General features: G+C 36.2%; 1 protein-coding gene across 23 annotated transcripts in view; it reads right to left on the bottom strand.

The window, feature by feature from the left end:
• Positions 1-20227, bottom strand: part of PBRM1 (polybromo 1) — a 155042-nt gene that overhangs the window by 70517 nt on the left and 64298 nt on the right. For all 23 annotated transcript variants that reach the window (XR_013162739.1, XM_077129025.1, XM_077129023.1 and 20 more), the window contains 2 exons: positions 17184-17826; positions 792-1003 (listed from right to left, as the gene is read on the bottom strand). Coding sequence is in view for 22 of the 23 variants with exons in the window: in XM_077129025.1 (XP_076985140.1) it covers positions 792-1003; positions 17184-17826 (855 nt within the window). In the remaining variant the exon portion in view is untranslated. The remainder of the gene's footprint in view (positions 1-791; positions 1004-17183; positions 17827-20227) is intronic.

The raw sequence follows: 20227 nt of genomic DNA, 5'->3' as shown, positions 1-20227 counted from the left end.
CCTCTTTTTTGGTATGCTATGACTTACAAGTATTTACTTCAGATAGATTTATTTTATTTTATTGCTTAAGGAAAATAAAAGCCTGCAGAGGAGGTTTGGTGCTAAAGACTAATATTACTTTTTAGAAAGCCATGCATTCTCAGCATTTATTGAACTCGAGCTTTACTAGCAACAATAAAAAATAGTTCCCACTGTCAAAATATTTCTGTATTCTGGCAAATGACCCAAAGCAATAGTTTTAGGGTGATAAGATTAAAACAAAAACTTCCTCATAAGAATGTGGCTCAACCAAAATATCCACCCAATACTTTGTTGCAGAGTGCCTATGAGGAAAACTATGCTATTTAGCGATGTGGTAGAAACGTGATGCACTCACTGATGAGAATGCTGTCTAGAACGAGCGGCCTTCATTAATTATTTTTTTCATAAATTTTTATTTACCAATAATATTAAAAGTTATTAAGCTTCCATACTTGTGAATTAAGTGACTTTGTTTCTGGAATAATAGGATAATAGCTGTATAATATATAGCTTCCAGTCTTTTCCAGCCTAATGACAAACTGACAATAATAAAAACATTTCCTCGCCTGCTGTGCCGGAGACCCGGGTTCAATTCCTGGTGCCTGCCCATGCAAAAAAAAAAAAAATTCCTAACTCACTATGTCTGTTGTGAAAGTCAACACGGGAAGCCTTCATTTACAAAAACAGGACTCTTCTCCACAGCTAATTACAAGACCAGCTAGAACAGAGTATAGTATTTCTTTATATAAAAAATAATGAAAAGAACCAACCTCTTTTTTCTTCTTCTCGTTTCAGTTTATCTTCTTCTATTTCTTTTGGTAATTTTTCCTTCTTCTCTTTCTCCACATCATTATGCAAATGTTTCGTAGTATAGCTGAGAGCTGGTGAAAGAAGAATCTCTCCATTTTTGCAGAGTTCATCGCGAATTTTAATAAAAAACTGCTGAAGTTCTACTGCATCCTCATAGATTTCAGAATCTGTCCTATAATGGCATCAAGAACATCCACTGACATACAAACTGCTTTTCTACACCTTGACTATGTGTTAAATTCCATTAAATATTTCTTTAATAAGGTAAATGATACAATGGTTTTTCTGTAGAATACTAAGAAGGGTATCTCCTTAAAGTATGTTAGGACAGAATGTCAGGTATCATTTTATCATGGTAAGCTCATGCCCTACAGATTCCTATTACTTAAAGTTCACTACTTGTAGAGCTCAAGTAAAAAGAAATGACTCAAACATTTTCCTATGGAGGTACATGGGACATGCATTAATCAACTCTGACAACAGAAGGTAGCTGCCAAAAATCAAGAACTGTACATGAGGCTCTGGACCAATCCAACACCGACTTGCATCTAATCTCTGCATTAATTTTTACTTTCCCCTAACTGGGGACCAAATGCATTGTATAAAGTGTTAACAAAATATTTGGGCATTGGCATCATCAATGCAGGGAGAGTCTGCTGAAGTTAAAGGTACCACATCACCTTATGCTAGTGGGACCCACAGGCAGACAAGTGCTACATGCTGGGCAGGGTAAGAAAAACACAGAGCTAAGAGGCTTCACAGGAAAGTCAACCTGCTGGGCCTCACCTTTAGGGAAAACTGACACAGGTGACTCTTTCCTCCTGAGAGGAGGGCAATTTGGTCTGGGAAAATCTGACAGGGGTCTATAATACCTAAGTTAGACCCTCCTAAGGGGGGGGGGGAAATAAGGCACTATACAGGCAGGGCAAGAAACAAGAAAACAAGAACTGAAAAATTCTAATCTATTAAACAAAACCTAAGCCAGAGGTCTAGAATAAGCTGAACTGAATGCCAAAGAACAGACAGACAACAAAGTCATCCAGCAAGAAAATCCTAGGTAAGAAAAGTGAAAACAATCTCCAGAATAAACTAATTAAGGAAATTAAATGCCTATATGCCAGCAAAAAATAACAAATCACACTAGGAAAATTGAAGATATGGCCCAGTCAAAGGAACAAACCAACAATTCAAATGAGATACAGGAGTTGAAACAATTAATTCAGAATGTTCAAACAGACAAGGAAAAACTCATCAACTGTCCACTTGGAAGAATTAGAGAAAGAACAGCAAACTAACCCCAAAGCAAGCAAAAGTAAAGAAATAATGAAGATTAGAGTAGAAATAAATGAAATTGAGAACATGAAAACAATTGAGGAAAATCAACAAAACCAGAAGTTGGTTCCATGAGAAAACCAATAAGAGTGATGGACCCTTAGCAAGGTTGACAAAAACAAGAAAAGAGGATGCACATGAATAAAATCACAAACGGAAGAGGAGACATAACAAATGACCCCTCCGAAATAAAGGAAGTAATGAGGGGATTCTATGAACAACTTTATGCTAATAAACTAGACAATGTAGATAAATGGATCTAGGAAATGCCTTCCTAGAAAGTCATGAACAACCAACATCAACTTGGGAAGAAACAGACGACCTCAACAAACTATTCACAAGTAAAGAAATTGAATTAGTCATTAAGCAGTTCCCAAAAAAGAATACTCCAGGACCAGATGGCTTCATATGTGAATTCTACCAAACATTCAAGAAAGAATTAGTACCAATCCTGCTCAAACTCTTCAAAAAAACTGAAGAGGAGGGAAAGCTACCTAACTTATTCTATGAAGGCAACATCATCCTCCTATCAAAGCCAGACAAAGATACTAAAAAAAAAAGAAAATTACAGACCAATCTCTCTAATGAATATAGATGCAAAAATCCTCAACAAAATTCTTGCAAATCAAATCTAGCACCACATTAAAAGAATTATACATCATGACCAAGTAGGATTCATATAGGTATGCAAGGATGGTCCAACATAAGAAAATTAATTAATGTAATACGCCATATCAACAAATCAAAGCAGGAAAACAACATGAGCATCTTGATTGATGCACAAAGACACCTGACAAAATTCAACATCCTTCCTTGTTGAAAACACTTCAAAGGATAGGAACAGAAGGGAACTTGCTCAAAATGATAAAGGGAATATATGAATCACAGCTAATATCATCCTCAATAGAGAAAAACTGAAAACTTCCCCCCTAAGATCAGGAATAAGACATGGATGTCCACTATCACCACTGTTACTCAACACTGTGTTGGAAGTTATAGCCAGAGCAATTAGACAAGAAAAAGAAATACAAGAAATGAAAACTGGAAAGGAAGAAATAAAATTCTCACTGTTTGCAGACAATATGATACTATATGTCAAAAACCCCAAAAAGTCCACAGCAAAACTATAGAGCTAATAAATGAGTACAGCAAAGTGGTAAGTCACAAGATCAACACTCAAAAATCTGTAGTGTTTCTATGCACTAGTAATGAACAATCTGACGGGGAAATTAAGAAAAAAATTCCATTTAAAATTGCAACCAAAAGAATCAAATATTTAGGAATAAATTTAACTAAGGATAAAAAGACCTATATAAAAACTACAAGAAATAGTTAAAAGAAATCACAGAAGATCTAAATAAATGGAAGGGCATATCATATTCATGGATTCGAGGACTAAATATAGTTAAGATGTTAATTCTATCTAAATTGATTTATAGATTCAATGCAATACTAATTAAAATCCCAAAAACTTACTTTTCAGAAATAGAAAAACCAATAACCAAATTCATCTGGAAGGGCAGGATATCCTGAATAGCTAAAAATATCCTGAGGAAGAAAAATGAAGTTGGAAGTTTTCATACTACCTGACTTTAAGGTGTATTATGAAGCTACAGTGGTCAAAACAGCATGGTACTGGCACATAGACAGATATACTGACCAATGGAAATCACACAGAGTGTTCAGATATAGACCCTCTCATCTACAGACAAGTGATCTTTGATAAGGCAGTCAAGCCAACTCAACTGGGACACAACATTCTCTTCAATAAATGGTGCCTAGAGAACTGTAGATCCACATGCAAAAGAATGAAAGAGGATCTGTATTTTGCACCATATACAAAAATTAACTCAAAATAGATCAAAGACCTAAACATTAGATTCAAGACCATAAAACTTTTAGAAGAAAATGTAGGGAAATATCTTATAAATCTTGTAATAGGAGGCGATTTCCTAGATCTTACACTCAAAGCATGAGCACTGAAGAAAAATAAATGGGAACTCCTCAAATTTAAACACTTTTGGTGCATCAAAGAACTTTGTCAAGAAAGTAAAAAGACAGCCTTCACAATGGGAAACAATATTTGGCAACAATATATCAGATAAGGGTCTTGCATCCAGAATGTATAAAGGGATTGTACAAAGAGATTATTTAATTCATCAACAAAAAGACAAACAACCCAATTACAAAATGGGCAAAAGACTTGAACAGACACTTCTCAGAAGAGGAAATACAAATGGTAAAAAGGTACACGAAAAGCTGCTCAACTTCACTGGCTGTTAGGGAAATGCAAATCAAAACCACAATGAGATATCATGTCACATCCACCAGAAGAGCCATTATCAACAAAACAGAAAATGAAAAGTGCTGGAGAGATGTGGAGGAAGAGGTACACTTATCTACTGTTGGTGGGAATGTCAAATGGTACAACCACTGTGGAAGGCAGTTTGGCAGTTCCTCAGGAAGCCGAGTATAGAATTACCATGTGATCTGGCAATACCACTGCTAGGTATCTACTCAGAAGAAATGAGGGCAAGGACACAAATGGACATTTGCACACCAGTGTTTATGGCAGCATTATTTATAATTGCCAAGAGATGGAAACAGCCCAAATGTCAATCAACTGAAGAGTGGCTAAACAAGATGTGGTATATACATATGATGGAATATTATGCAGCTACATGACAGAAAAAAATGATGAAGTATATAACAACATGGATGGACCTTGAGAACATTATGCTCAGTGAGATTAGCCAGAAACAAAAGGACAAATACTGTATGGTCTCACTGATATGAAGTAACATTAATCAATGAACTTGGAGAATTTCAGTTAAGAACAGAGACCATTAGGAGATAGAAATAGGGTAGGTATTGGGTAACTGGAGCTGAAGTGATACAGATTGTGCAACACGACTGATTGTAAAAATTCAGAAATAGATACCACAATACTACTTAACTGTAATACAATAATGTTAGTATACTGAATGAAGCTGAATGAGAGAATGATAGCAGGAGGAGGTCTGGGGGGCACAAATGAAATCAGAAGGAAAGATGGATGATAAAAACTGAGATGGTATAATCTAGGAATGCCCAGAATGTGCAAGGATAGTGAATAAATGTACAAATTAAAAAATGTTTTTGCACGAGGGAGAACAAAGGAATGTCAATATTGCACCGTGTCGAAAACAGATGGTAATTCATATTTTAAAACTTTAAGTTATACGTGAGAACAAAGCAAAAAATGTTTATTTAGTACAAAATTTATATTTTGAATAGTGCATCTCCCAATATAACTTATATGGACAGTTTAACTGAACACCAGAAGTATATGGTACCTCGAGTAGGGCATGCGATTTTGTAGGTTTGTCCAGAGTGATGCCCTGATAAATCCCAGAGTGATTTGAACAGTGAATAAAAAAAGTATTTGCAAAATCCCCTTGGGAGAATGGTGAGAAAGAGGGAAAATTCAACTTTCTCATATGGAGAAGGCCTGATATTCTCACAAGCCATGAGGACAACAAAATCCATGGGTTGAACCCTCAATCTTGGGGTTTGTTCATATGAAACATCCCCGCAAAGGACAGGCTAAGCCTACTTAAAATCAAGCCTAAGAGTCACCCCAGAGAACCTCTTCTGTTGCTCAGATATGGCCTCTCAGCCAAGCAAACTCAATGCCCTCCCCCTCTCTACATGGGACATAACTCCCAGGGATGTAAACCTCCTTGGCAGCGTGGGAGAGATATCCTAGACTGAGCTGGGACTCAGCATCAAGGGACTGAGTGAACCTTCTTGACTGAAAGGAGGAAGAGAGGAATGAGACAAAATAAAGTGTCAGTGGCTAAGAGTTTCAAACAGAGTTGACAGATTTTCCTGGAGGTTATTCTTACTCATTATATAGATAACCCCTTTATAGCTTAAGGTGTATTAGAGAGGCTAAAGGGAAGTGCCTGAAACTGTAGAGCTGTGTTCCAGTAGCCATGTTTAAGATGACTGACTGTATAATGTTATAGCTTTTGCAAGTGACTGTGATTGTGAAAACCTTGTTCTGATGCTCCTTTTATCTATGGTATGTACAGATAAGTAAAAAAATGTGGATTAAAAATAAATAAATAATAGGGGGGAATAAATGTTAAAATAAATGGGTAGAGGGAAATACTAGTGGTCAATGAAAGGGAAGGGTAAGGAGTATGGTATGTATGAGTTTTTTCTTTTTATTCCTTTTTCTGGGGTGATGTACATGTTCTGAGAAATGACCATGGTGATGAATGTACATCCATGTGATGATACTGTAAGCCACTGACTGAATACCATGTATGGAATGTTCATACGTTAAGAATGTTCGCATTGTGTGTTGACTGATTTTATTAATAAAAATTAAAAAAAAAAGACATAGAAACAAAAATGAGAGAAGGGAGCAGTCAGAGACTGCTATAAAAAAAGAAGCTATAATAAAGGAATAGAGACTGAAAAAAAAAGATGATATATAAAAAACAAAGGAAGAGATGGCTGAAGAACTGCCTTTACAATAATAACATTGAATGTCAATAGATTAAGCTCTCCTCAAGACACAGCTTGGCAGAATGGATAAAAAACATGACCCAACTTTATGCTATTTATAAGAAACTCACCTTAAACCCAAAGACCCAAACAAGTTGAAAGTGAAAGGTTGGAAAGACATATTCTATGCAAATAGTAACCAAAAAAGAGCTTAGAAAGCTATACTAATATTGGACAAAATACACTTTAAGTCAAAAGCTGTTATAAGAGACAAAGAAGGACACTATATATTAATAAAACGAGAAATCCATGAAGAAGAAATAATCATAAATATGCACCTAACCACGGTACCTCAAAATACATGAGGCAGACATGGGCAAAATTAAAGGGATAAATAGACACCTCCATAATAACAATTGAAGACTTCAATATACCACTCTCATCAATAGGTAGAATTCTAGATAGAAGATCAATAAGGAAACACAGAACTTGAATATCATGACAAATGAACTAAACATAACAGACATATACAGAATACTGCATTCCAAAACAGAAGGATATACATTTTCTCTCAAGACTGAAAGCTTTCCCTCTAAGATCTGGAAGACGACAATGATGCCCACTGTCATCACTGTTTTTCAGCACTGTACTGGAAATTCTAGCCAGAGTAGTTAAGCAAGAAAAAGAAATAAAAGGCTTTCAAATTGGAAAGGAAGGACAACTTTTACTGTTTGCAAATGACATGATCCTATATACAGGAAGACCTGAAAAAGCTACAACAAAGCTGCTTAGCTAATAAACAAATTCAGCAAAGTGGTAGGGTATACAGGATCAAAATCAATAATTTTTATACATTAGTAATGAGCAATCTGAGCAGGAAATCAAGGTCAAAATTCCATTCACAATTAATACTGAAAGAATCAAATATCGATGAATAAATTTAACCAAGGATGTAGAGGATTTGTACACAGAAAATTACAAAATATAGCAATCAAAGAAGACCTAAATAAATGGAAGGACATTCCATGTTCATGGATTGGAAGACTAAATATCATTAAGATGTCATTCCTCTCAATTCAACACAATCCTACTTTGCAGAAATGGAAAAGCCAAGTATTACACTTATTTGGAAGGGTAAGTGGCCCTGAATAGCCAAAAAGTTTTGAGAAAGAAGAACGAAGTTGGAGAACTCATACTTCCTATCTTTCTAAAGCATATTACAAAGATATAGTAGTTAAAGCAGCATGGTACCGGCACAAGGACAGATATATTGACAAATGAAACAGAACTTAAAGTTCAGATATAGACCTTCACATCTATGGTCAACTGATTTTTGATAAGGCTGCCAAGTCCACTCAATTAGGCAAGAATAGACTCTTTAACAAATGGTGCTGGGAGAAGTGGAATCCATATGCAATAGAATGAAAAAGGACCCCAACCTCATCTTACATCATACATAAAAATTAACTCAAAATGGATGAAAGACCTAAAAATAAGAACAAGGACTATAAAACTCTTAGAAGAAAATGTAGGGAAACATCTTCAGGATCTTCTGTTAGGCAATGGTTTCTTAGATTTTACACCCAAAGCACATCAACAAAAGAAAAAATAGATAAATGGGATCTCCTCAAAATTAAAAACTTTTGTTCCTCAAAGGACTTTGTCATGAAAGTAAAAAGACAACCTACTCAATGGGAGAAAATCTTTAGACAGAACATATACAGTAAAGGTTTAATATCTAGAATATACAAGAATTCCTGCAACTCAACACATAAAGACAAACAATCCAATTAAAACATGGGCAAAAGACTCAAAAAAGACATTTCTCCAAACAGGATATACAAATGTCTAAAAAGCGCATGAAATATGCTCAACATCACTGGGTATTAGGGAAGTGCAAATCAAAACTACAAGGTATCATTTAACACCCACTAAAACTTTGTCACATATATTACTAGAATAAAAATTAAAAGATAAAACATAGGTCTATACACCACAATGAACCCGATTATAGAATATGGAAAACAGTACAAGTATAAGAATGTTCTTTCATGAACTACAACAGATGTATGATACTAATACCACCAGGTGTCAATAATATGGTGGTATATGAGGAGAAAAGATATAATGTAAACTACAAACTATAGTTAACAGCACAATTTAAATATTCTTTAATCAACTGTAACAAAGGTACCACACTAATGCATAGTATCAACAATATAGGGGTATATGAGAACACTGAAAAACCTGAAAATCTACCGCATGTAAACTTTTTCATTAAATGCATGAACTTAATATTTCTGGGATACCGATCTTTAATGGCTAGTAGATAAAGCCATGTTTTATCTTGCACTAAACTGATATATTCCCCATCGCAGGAGCACAGGGTTGATTCTTATTAAATACTGTACGCAGTCACAACTATACCTTCCTTAAAAAGATAAGAATGGACTCCGGCGGCGCTCCATCCGCCATCTTATCCTTCCCTTTCTCCTCCTGCTCCGGCGGCTCTCCAACCACCACCGTGCCCTCTCCTGCCTTCACCCGCTCCTCCGCCACCGTCCTCGACAGCCTTGCCACCCTCACCTTAACTCCTCCAGAACAGCTACTGGGGAAGTGGAGACGATACAGAGCAGCTCCCGGAGCCACGACGGAGATCAAAGGGACGGCGTACCCCATTCTGGAATGGCTGACTCTCTGGGAGAACCAGCTCCGGTGAGATCGCCGAGGGGCACGGGCTTTCCCGGGCGGGACGGCAAGTGGCCGGAGTCCCTCCCTTCCTCCTTCCCAGGCCAGCTGGCAGAATTGGGCAGGTGGTCCCCTCGGGCCACTGTGGCTGGCGCCGTCACCACGAGAGGCCCCCCGGAACAACTGAGAGAGTTGGGTCGGAAATCCCCAGACCGCGGAGAACGGTGACTGGGGGGATCCCTTCTAAACACGTGACTCCCCGGTCCGGTTGGGAATGGTGCACTCTCCCGGGCTGCGGCGGCTGGCGCCATCCCACCACGCTTGGTGCCCCGGGCCGACTAGGAAATTCGGACAGGCGCTCTCCTGGGCTGCGGCGGCCGGCGACCCTCCCCGTGTTCGGACCCCCAGGCCGGCTAGCACTCTTCCAAGCCGCTTTGGCTGGTGAACCTCCCCCACGGCGAGAGTTTTCCAAAGTTAAAGGACCCACAGCACCTTTTACTGGTGGAACCCGCAGACAAACGTGTGCCACGAGCGCCACCTACTGGGCAGGATAAGAAAAACAGAACCCAGAGATTTCACAGAAAAATCTTTCAACCTGTTGGGTCCAACACCCAGGGAAATCTGACTAAATGCCCAGATGCCAGCAGAAGATAACGGATCATGCTCAGAAAATTGAAAATATGGCCCAGTCAAAGGAACAAACCAATAGTTCAAATGAGATACAGGAGCTGAGACAACTAATGCTGAATATACTAACAGAAATGGAAAACCTCTTCAAAAACGAAATCGATAAATTGAGGGAGGACATGAAGAAGACATGGGCTGAACAAAAAGAAGAAATAGAAAAACTGAAAAAACAAATCACAGAGCTTATGGAAGTGAAGGATAAAGTAGAAAAGATGGAAAAAACAATGGATACCTACAATGATAGATTTAAAGAGACAGAAGATAGAATTAGTGATTTGGAGGATGGAACATCTGAATTCCAAAAAGAAACAGAAACTATCGGGAAGAGAATGGAAAAATTTGAACAGGGTATCAGGGAACTCAAGGACAATATGACCACACAAATATACGTGTTGTGGGTGTCCCAGAAGGAGAAGAGAAGGGAAAAGGAGGAGAAAAACTAATGGAAGAAATTATCACTGAAAATTTCCCAACTCTTATGAAAGACCTAAAATTACAGATCCAAGAAGTGCAGCGCACCCCAAAGAGATTAGACCCAAATAGGCGTTCTCCAAGACACTTACTAGTTAGAATTTCAGAGGTCAAAGAGAAAGAGAGGATCTTGAAAGCAGCAAGAGAAAAACAATCCATCACATACAAGGGAAACCCAATAAGACTATGTGTAGATTTCTCAGCAGAAACCATGGAAACTAGAAGACAGTGGGATGATATATTTAAATTACTAAAAGAGAAAAACTGCCAACCAAGACTCCTATATCCAGCAAAATTGTCCTTCAAAAATAAGGGAGAAATTAAAACATTCTCAGACAAAAAGTCGCTGAGAGAATTTGTGACCAAGAGACCAGCTCTGCAAGAAATACTAAAGGGAGCACTAGAGTCAGATACGAAAAGACAGAAGAGAGAGGTATGGAGAAGAGTGTAGAAAGAAGGAAAATCAGATATGATATATATAATATAAAAGGCAAAATGGTAGAGGAAAATATTATCCAAACAGTAATAACACTAAATGTTAACGGACTGAATTCCCCAATCAAAAGACACAGACTGGCAGAATGGATTAAAAAACAGGATCCTTCTATATGCTGTCTACAGGAAACACATTTTAGACCCAAAGATAAACATAGGTTGAAAGTGAAAGGTTGGGAAAAGATATTTCATGCAAATAACAACCAGAAAAGAGCAGGAGTGGCTATACTAATATCCAACAAATTAGACTTCAAATGTAAAACAGTTAAAAGAGACAAAGAAGGACACTATCTACTAATAAAAGGAACAATTAAACAAGAAGACATAACAATCATAAATATTTACGCACTGAACCAGAATGCCCCAAAATACGTGAGGAATATACTGCAAACACTGAAAAGGGAAATAGACACATATACCATAATAGTTGGAGACTTCAATTCCCCACTCTCATCAATGGACAGAACATCTAGACAGAGGATCAATAAAGAAATAGAGAATCTGAATATTACTATAAATGAGCTAGACTTAACAGACATTTATAGGACATTACATCCCACAACAGCAGGATACACCTTTTTCTCAAGTGCGCATGGATCATTCTCAAAGATAGACCATATGCTGGGTCACAAAGCAAGTCTCAACAAACTTAAAAAGGTTGAAATCATGCACAACACTTTCTCGGATCATAAGGAATGAAGTTGGAAATCAATAATAGGCGGAGTGCCAGAAAATTCACAAATACGTGGAGGCTCAACAACACACTCTTACACAACAACTGGGTCAAAGAAGAAATTGCAAGAGAAATTAGTAAATACCTCGAGGCGAATGAAAATGAAAACACAACATATCAAAACCTATGGGACGCAGCAAAGGCAGTGCTAAGAGGGAAATTTATTGCCCTAAATGCCTATATGAGTAAAGAAGAAAAGGCAAAAATGCAGGAATTAAATGTCCACTTGGAAGAACTGGAGAAAGAACAGCAAACTAATCCCAAAGCAAGCAAAAGGAAAGAAATAACAAAGATTAGAGCAGAAATAAATGAAATTGAAAACATGAAAACAATAGAGAAAATCAATAAGACCAGAAGTTGGTTCTATGAGAAAATCAATAAGATTGATGGGCCCTTAGCAAGATTGACAAAAAGAAGAAGAGAGAGGATGCAAATAAATAAGATCAGAAATGGAAGAGGAGACATAACTACTGACCTCACAGAAATAAAGGAGGTAATAACAGGATACTATGAACAACTTTACGCTAATAAATACAACAATTTAGATGAAATGGACGGGTTCCTGGAAAGACATGAACAACCAACTTTGACTCAAGAAGAAATAGATGACCTCAACAAACCAATCACAAGTAAAGAAATTGAATTGTCATTCAAAAGCTTCCTAAAAAGAAAAGTCCAGGAACAGACGGCTTCACATGTGAATGCTATCAAACATTCCAGAAAGAATTAGTACCAACTCTCCTCAAACTCTTCAAAAAAATTGAAGTGGAGGGAAAACTACCTAATTCATTCTATGAAGCCAACATCACCCTCATACCAAAACCAGGCAAAGATATTACACAAAAAGAAAACTACAGACCAATCTCTCTAATGAATATAGATGCAAAAATCCTCAACAAAATTCTAGCAAATTGAATCCAGCAACACATTAAAAGAATTATACATCATGACCAAGTAGGATTCATCCCAGGTATGCAAGGATGGTTCAACATAAGAAAATCAATTAATGTACTACACCATATCAACAAATCAAAGCAGAAAAATCACATGATCATCTCAATTGATGCAGAGAAGGCATTTGACAAGATTCAACATTCTTTCCTGTTGAAAACACTTCGAAGGATAGGAATACAAGGGAATTTCCTTAAAATGAGAGAGGGAATATATGAAAAACCCACAGCTAATATCGTCCTCAATGGGGAAAAATTGAAAACTTTCCCCCTAAGATCAGGAACAAGACAAGATGTCCACTATCACCCCTATTATTCAACATTGTGTTGGAGGTTCTAGCCAGAGCAATTAGACAAGAAAAAGAAATACAAGGCATCAAAATTGGAAAGGAAGAAGTAAAACTATCACTGTTTGCAGACGATATGATACTATACGTCGAAAACCTGGAAAAATCCACAACAAAACTACTAGAGCTAATAAATGAGTACAGCAAAGTAGCAGGTTACAAGATCAACATTCAAAAATCTGCAGCATTTCTATACACTAGCAATGAACAAGCTGAGGGGGAAATCAAGAAACGAATATCATTTACAATCGCAACTAAAAGAATAAAATACCTAGGAATAAATTTAACTCAAGAGACAAAAAACTCATAAAAGAAAACTACAAAAAACTGCTAAAAGAAATCACAGAAGACCTAAGTAGATGGAAGGGCATACTGTGCTCATGGATTAGAAGACTAAATATAATTAAGAAGTCAATCCTACCTAAATTGATCTACAGATTCAATGCAATACCAATCAAAATCCCAACAACTTATTTTTCAGAAATAGAAAAACCAATAAGCAAATTTATCTGGAAGGGCAGGGTGCCCCGAATTGCTAAAAACATCTTGAGGAAAAAAAACGAAGCTGGAGGTCTCACGCTCCCAGACTTTAAGGCATATTATGAAGCCACAGTGGTCAAAACAGCATGGTATTGGCATAAAGATAGATATATCGACCAATGGAATCGAATAGAGTGCTAAGATATAGACCCTCTCATCTATGGACATCTGATCTTTGATAAGGCAGTCAAGCCAACTCACCTAGGACAGAACAGTCTCTTCAATAAATGGTGCCTAGAGAACTGGATATCCATATGCAAAAGAATGAAAGAAGACCCATATCTCACACCTTATACAAAAGTTAACTCAAAATGGATCAAAGATCTAAACATTAGGTCTAAGACCATAAAACAGTTAGAGGAAAATGTAGGGAGATATCTTATGAATCTTACAATTGGAGGCGGTTTTATGGACCTTAAACCTAAAGCAAGAACACTGAAGAAAGAAATAAATAAATGGGAGCTCCTCAAAATTAAACAGTTTTGTGCATCAAGGAACTTCATCAAGAAAGTAGAAAGACAGCCTACACAATGGGAGACAATATTTGGAAATGACATATCAGATAAAGGTCTAGTATCCAGAATTTATAAAGAGATTGTTCAACTCAACAACAAAAAGACAGCCAACCCAATTACAAAATGGGAAAAAGACTTGAACAAACACCTACCAGAAGAGGAAATACGGATGGCCAAGAGGCACATGAAGAGATTCTCAATGTCCCTGGCCATTAGAGAAATGCAAATCAAAACCACAATGAGATATCATCTCACACCCACCAGAATGGCCATTATCAACAAAACAGAAAATGACAAGTGCTGGAGAGGATGTGGAGAAAGAGGCACACTTATCCACTGTTGGTGGGAATGTCAAATGGTGCAACTACTGTGGAAGGCAGTTTGGCGGTTCCTCAAAAAGCTGAATATAGAATTGCCATACGACCCAGCAATACCATTGCTAGGTATCTACTCAAAGGACTTAAGGGCAAAGACATAAACAGACATTTGCACACCAATGTTTATAGCAGCATTATTTACAATTGCAAAGAGATGGAAACAGCCAAAATGTCCATCAACAGAAGAATGGCTAAACAAGCTGTGGTATATACATACGATGGAATATTATGCAGCTTTAAGACAAGATAAACTTATGAAGCATGTAATAACATGGATGGACCTAGAGAACATTATGCTGAGTGAGTCTAGCCAAAAACTAAAGGACAAATACTGTATGGTCCCACTGATGTGAACGGACATTCGAGAATAAACTTGGAATATGTCATTGGTAACAGAGTCCAGCAGGAGTTAGAAACAGGGTAAGATAATGGGTAATTGGAGCTGAAGGGATACAGACTGTGCAACAGGACTAGATACAAAAACTCAAAAATGGACAGCACAATAATACCTAAGTGTAAAGTAATCATGTTAAAACACTGATTCAAGCTGCATCTGAGCTATAGGTTTTTTTTTGTTTTTTTTTTACTATTATTATTATTTTTATTTCTTTTCTCTATATTAACATTCTATATCTTTTTCTGTTGTGTTGCTAGTTCCTCTAAACCGATGCAAATGTACTAAGAATCGATGATCATGCATCTATGTGATGATGTTAAGAATTACTGATTGCATATGTAGAATGGTATGATTTCTAAATGTTGGGTTAATTTCTTTCTTTCCGTTAATTAATAAAAAAAAAAAAAGATAAGAATGGCTTTTCTTATGCTTTGCAATAATGCTCTGGGCATGAGAATGAAACTGTGTGAATTATTATGTCATATAAACAAACCTTGGACCTAATCTCCCAGGCCTCAAAAGAAAAGCAGAAACCAATTATGTCAATAACAGAATGAAAAGAGCTCATTTTCTGGACATACAAATCTGGTTAATTCTTAGAATGAACATGTCATCTCTACAAGCAAAGTTGCTAATAATTTTTGGGAAGTCACTTGAGACAAATGGTCTTTGAAGGAACCACAGAACTAACCCTAAGATGTAATGGGGATGGGGCAGTGGCTTTAGATTTGACTACCCATGTAAACTGAGAACAAAACATGGAACTCTAAGCTCCATGAAAGCAGTTTCTGTTGTTTATTGGTATATTCCAAAAGATATACCCAGAAGATGCTCAGTAAGTGGTAGCCACTCAATAAGCATTTGTTAAAGAAATGAACAGCTCCTGCAGATTTTGACTGTAAGATGTTCATCTTTCTCTTTACTTCTACCCCCAGTGTCGAAGAATAAAGACCACGCCCTAAATATATCATATCAAAGCCTCTCCTATCTGATCTTAACTCTACTCTTGTGCCTTGAACATACCATATTAATTTCCTAATCCTTTGCTCATTATCATTCTATCTGAAATATCTTTCTCACTCCAGATTTGAATCCTTCCCATACTCCCATTTTCCCCTGAAGCCTCATGCCTTTCAGAAGAACTCTAGGTTACAGTTTCTTATTACTTATTAAAGACTAAATAAATATGAGGTCATTATATATGATCTCATGTCTGGAATTATTTTTTCCTAAGCATAGATCCTTCAAGCTCTTAGAGCACAGAGCTCAAATATTATTATCCATAGCTGTGCTCCATGACTGGTATCTTAATGATAGGCTCAGTAGTAGCCTTCTGCAGTGGGGAACAAGATGAGCCATAACATTTACTAGCTGTAACACTGGGCAACTTACTTCTCTCTGCTTATGTCCTGGGTTCCCCATATGCAAATTGGAAGAATTATCACCTATTAAGAATGTTTCTAATAAAGGTTAGAGATTATCTATATAAAGAGCCTAGCATGGTACTTTACAAAGAGCAGGTGCTTAGCAAGAATAGCAAACGTGACTGACTTTCTCTCAAGGTCCAAAGCAAATATGCCTTCTTCAACCAGCTTTATAGATTCCCCAACTAGAATTACCCCACTGACCATGTGCAATGCCTAAAGGTCTAGCTCTCAGCGTGACAGACTATGAGCTCCATAAGGTAGGATTTTTATCTTTATAAGTGCTTTTAAGAGCATACAGAAGACACATTGTACTTGCTGAATTGAATTTGTCATAATAGTTGAGTATGTTATTTATGGTATAACAAAGATACACCACAGATCAAAACTAGAAGGAAATTGGTGTTTCTTTGAGAGCACCTAATATATATATATATTTTTTAAGAAGCCCTTTTAGATACTTGGAATGGTGGTCAAAATCAAAATTTAATCAATCTAACCCCAGATTGATACTTTAAAGCTATTTTAATTTATTTAAAATATTTTTAGATCGAACTTTAAAAAAATATCATGTTACTATTTCTAATTTAAGCATTTAGACCTTTAAAAACCATATCCTGTAAAAGGCTGTATTTTAAGAGTATTTTTTTCAAAAGACCTTCCATTTTTACTTACTCCTTCTCACTGGCTCTCATCTAGTTAATTTAATGGTATGCCTTCTCTCTTCCCCACAGAATCTACTTGCTCTCTAGAAGTTTTGGTTCATTAGAATTCAGAATAGTACCCTACCAACTGCAATTATATACCTAAGCTGAAATAGTACACCAAAGCAGTATTCCTTCTTCTGTTTTTCATTAAACACCACACCTTCTCAAAAAGAAACAGCTAAGAAAACATACCGATTCATCCTTCTTGCCCTTTCCAATACTTCAAACATATGTTCTTGAAACAAATCCAGCCGGCGGTAGCGATTATTTTCAACATTCTTTCTAATTATATCAAAAGTAAGGGGAGATTTGCTTGGAAAGTTGGGATCCACAGCAGGAATTTCTGCTAAAGAATCACTGTAGCATCTTCCCTCATCATCCTGATGGCTCATGACTGACACAAAAAGATTGTGGATAAGCTCCTGAATAAGCAAGGTCACATTTGGGACATGAGAATCCTCATCTCCCTCCAAGTCTCTCCGAGTTTCTAGCAGTACTTTGTGTAGGACAAGGGCATCTTTGTAGATCAAAGACTCAGGTTCATTATATGTACAAGCATTGTTAAACATCATGACAAAATCTTCAACCATAGAGTCAATATCTTGGTACTTGTTGGCCATCATGTGACTTCTGATTTTCTCCATGTCCATAGGCTTTTTGATGGTCAGATAGTAGTCAGGCAGCTCGGATCTGGAGGGCAGCCTCAGAAATATGGCACTGAGGCGACGGCCCCTCTTATCAGTATAGTTCTTTACAGCTTCATAGACTTCATTTAGTTTCTGCTGCATTGGAGTCATGTATTTAGATTTTTTAGGAGAAATGCCACTCTTTCTACCTAAAGAAGGAGATTTAATGTTAAATGGGTAAGATTAAATGGAACTAAATTTGTATACATTTGGTGGCATAATCATAAGAAAGAGAATACTCCAAGTTATTTGTAAAATACAATAATTAGAACACCTCTAGTGAAATGTATCCTAAATATGAAAAAAAAACAAAACTGGAAAACATTTAAACCATCTGAGTAATCATATTTTCAGTGGAAAAGTAAATACTACTAAACTGAGCCTGCTGTGAAAAGGTAGAATAAAGCAAATAAGTAGCTATGTGACATTCTAACTCTAGCACCTCTGTTTTCCTTGAGAAGTGAGATTTTCACCATGGGAGAAAAAGAGATACCAGTGTAAGACACAGGAAACTGAGTAAACGTCCTGTAACCTTGAATCTCAATTGAAAGTGTCAGAATGAACTTATGATGTATTTTATCTTTAAATATAAATACACACACACACACACACACACACACACTTCCTAGCTCTATTAAAAGTGCTTAGAAACAATGACCAACCCTGCAGCAATATAATACAGACAATAGTTTTAAAGTACTAATTCCCATTATAAGAGGTCATGTTCCTTGGCAAACATCTGATTATCAGTCTGTAAAAGATAAGCCTGGTATATCTGAAATACCAGATAGTAATCAATCTATTGACTACTTCATACAAAAAGAACATATGAGCCATACTAGGACAATGTGAACATCAGTAAGGATAATAACTACAGTGGGTTAAAATTTGGCAATATGTTTAAATCTAGGAATTTCTAATGATATATAACAAACAAGCATAAACAAATGAAGTAAATGCTGGAGGATGTTAGAAAACCAATGCCTTATTCTGCAAACTGGTAAATAAAGGGGAAAACAAATCAACAACAAAAATCAAGCTTTTACCTTCCTTTGAAAAAACAAAACACTGAACCACTTGATAACCAAATAATGGGCAGGTCAACTTTTCTCTATACAGAAGTATTTCAGTTAATAAATGATGAAGGAATGAAAAAAATAATATTATGTCTATTTTATATCCCTTTAATAAATTAATGAATTGAGCATCAGTAGCTGTTAACATAACAGAAAGAAATAACCAGATATCATGTGCCATCTGATGGAAGGACATACACCACCCACAAAGCTGTCTTTTGTGCCAAAGAGAGGGAATGCAGGATCAAACCTGAATCTGATCAAGCCTCTGGCTCTAAGTCTGAATTTATAGGAAATTCAAAGGATAGAGGATCATGTTCAACTATAGCATCGAGATGCAAACAGCAAAACCCAGACTGTTGGAAATTTTAGTACAAACCCTATTTTGTCAATAAATAAACTGCAAGGGGGGAAAAGAGAAATGGAGGGGAACTTACAGATTGAAAGAAACTTAAAATAAATATCAAGCAAATGCAGTGTGGACTTTATTGGACATTATGTTCCAAGATGTGATGCAACTTTAGTGTCAAAAAATCTCTTATGAAGTATCCTTGAAAAGATGAAACTGAATCAAATCAAGTCTTTAGAGTTAACTTCCATTTACAAGAAATAAGGATGATAAAGGAAAAAGTTAAGGAAGCAAACTGACTAATACAGGATTTAGGACAATGTATGAGAAAGTGACCTGGTTGCCTCGCCTAGTCAGTGGCAGGAGTTAAAATAAAAGAGAACTGCATAGATTATAAGAGCTTAAAGGCATAACAATGAAATATAATAGAGAACTTATTTAAATCATGATTTGAAGAAAATCAACTGTAAAAATACAACCATCAAAATTTAAAATTTTGTGAGACAACCATTAAAATTTAAAAACTTTCCAAGTATTAGATAGACCAAGGAATTATTGTTAATTTTGTTAAGTATGATAATGACTTCACGTTTTTTAGGTACATGTTTGCATTTTTTAGAGATGCCTACTAAACTGTATAGAAAAGAAATGACATAATTGGATTTGCTTTAAAATAATTTATTAAAAAAACAGAAAAAAGGGGATACAAGAAATAGGTATGGCATACTGTTGATAAAAATTGAACATGGGTAACAGGATACTAAGGGTTCACTGTACTATTCTTTACATTCATATGTTTGAAATTTTTCATAATAAAAATTAAAAAAATAAAAAGGAAATTAACAGTCTACAATTAAATCTCCTTTCTTCAGACTTTCAAATGTATATTTAAATATATATTTAAGTAGTTACTAAGTTTACCTATCTATAGTTAGTTTCCTAACTCAACTTCTCTATAAATCATTTTAATTTTAAGAGGTATTATTGTCCCTGAAAAGTAGAATAAAAGGTATACATTTATTCCATTTGCTCTTCTAGAAATTAATAAATGTTTTAACCACTGTGCTTTAAAAATTCCAACAAAAAAATAAGTACCTTAGGAAGGAATCATCACCCAGCAGTGAA

The sequence above is a fragment of the Tamandua tetradactyla genome, chromosome 15 (assembly GCF_023851605.1).
Source record: "Tamandua tetradactyla isolate mTamTet1 chromosome 15, mTamTet1.pri, whole genome shotgun sequence".
In the NCBI taxonomy this organism is placed as follows: domain Eukaryota; kingdom Metazoa; phylum Chordata; class Mammalia; order Pilosa; family Myrmecophagidae; genus Tamandua; species Tamandua tetradactyla.
Note: the sequence above shows the minus strand (reverse complement) of the source record. Positions and strands in the feature narration are given on the sequence as shown.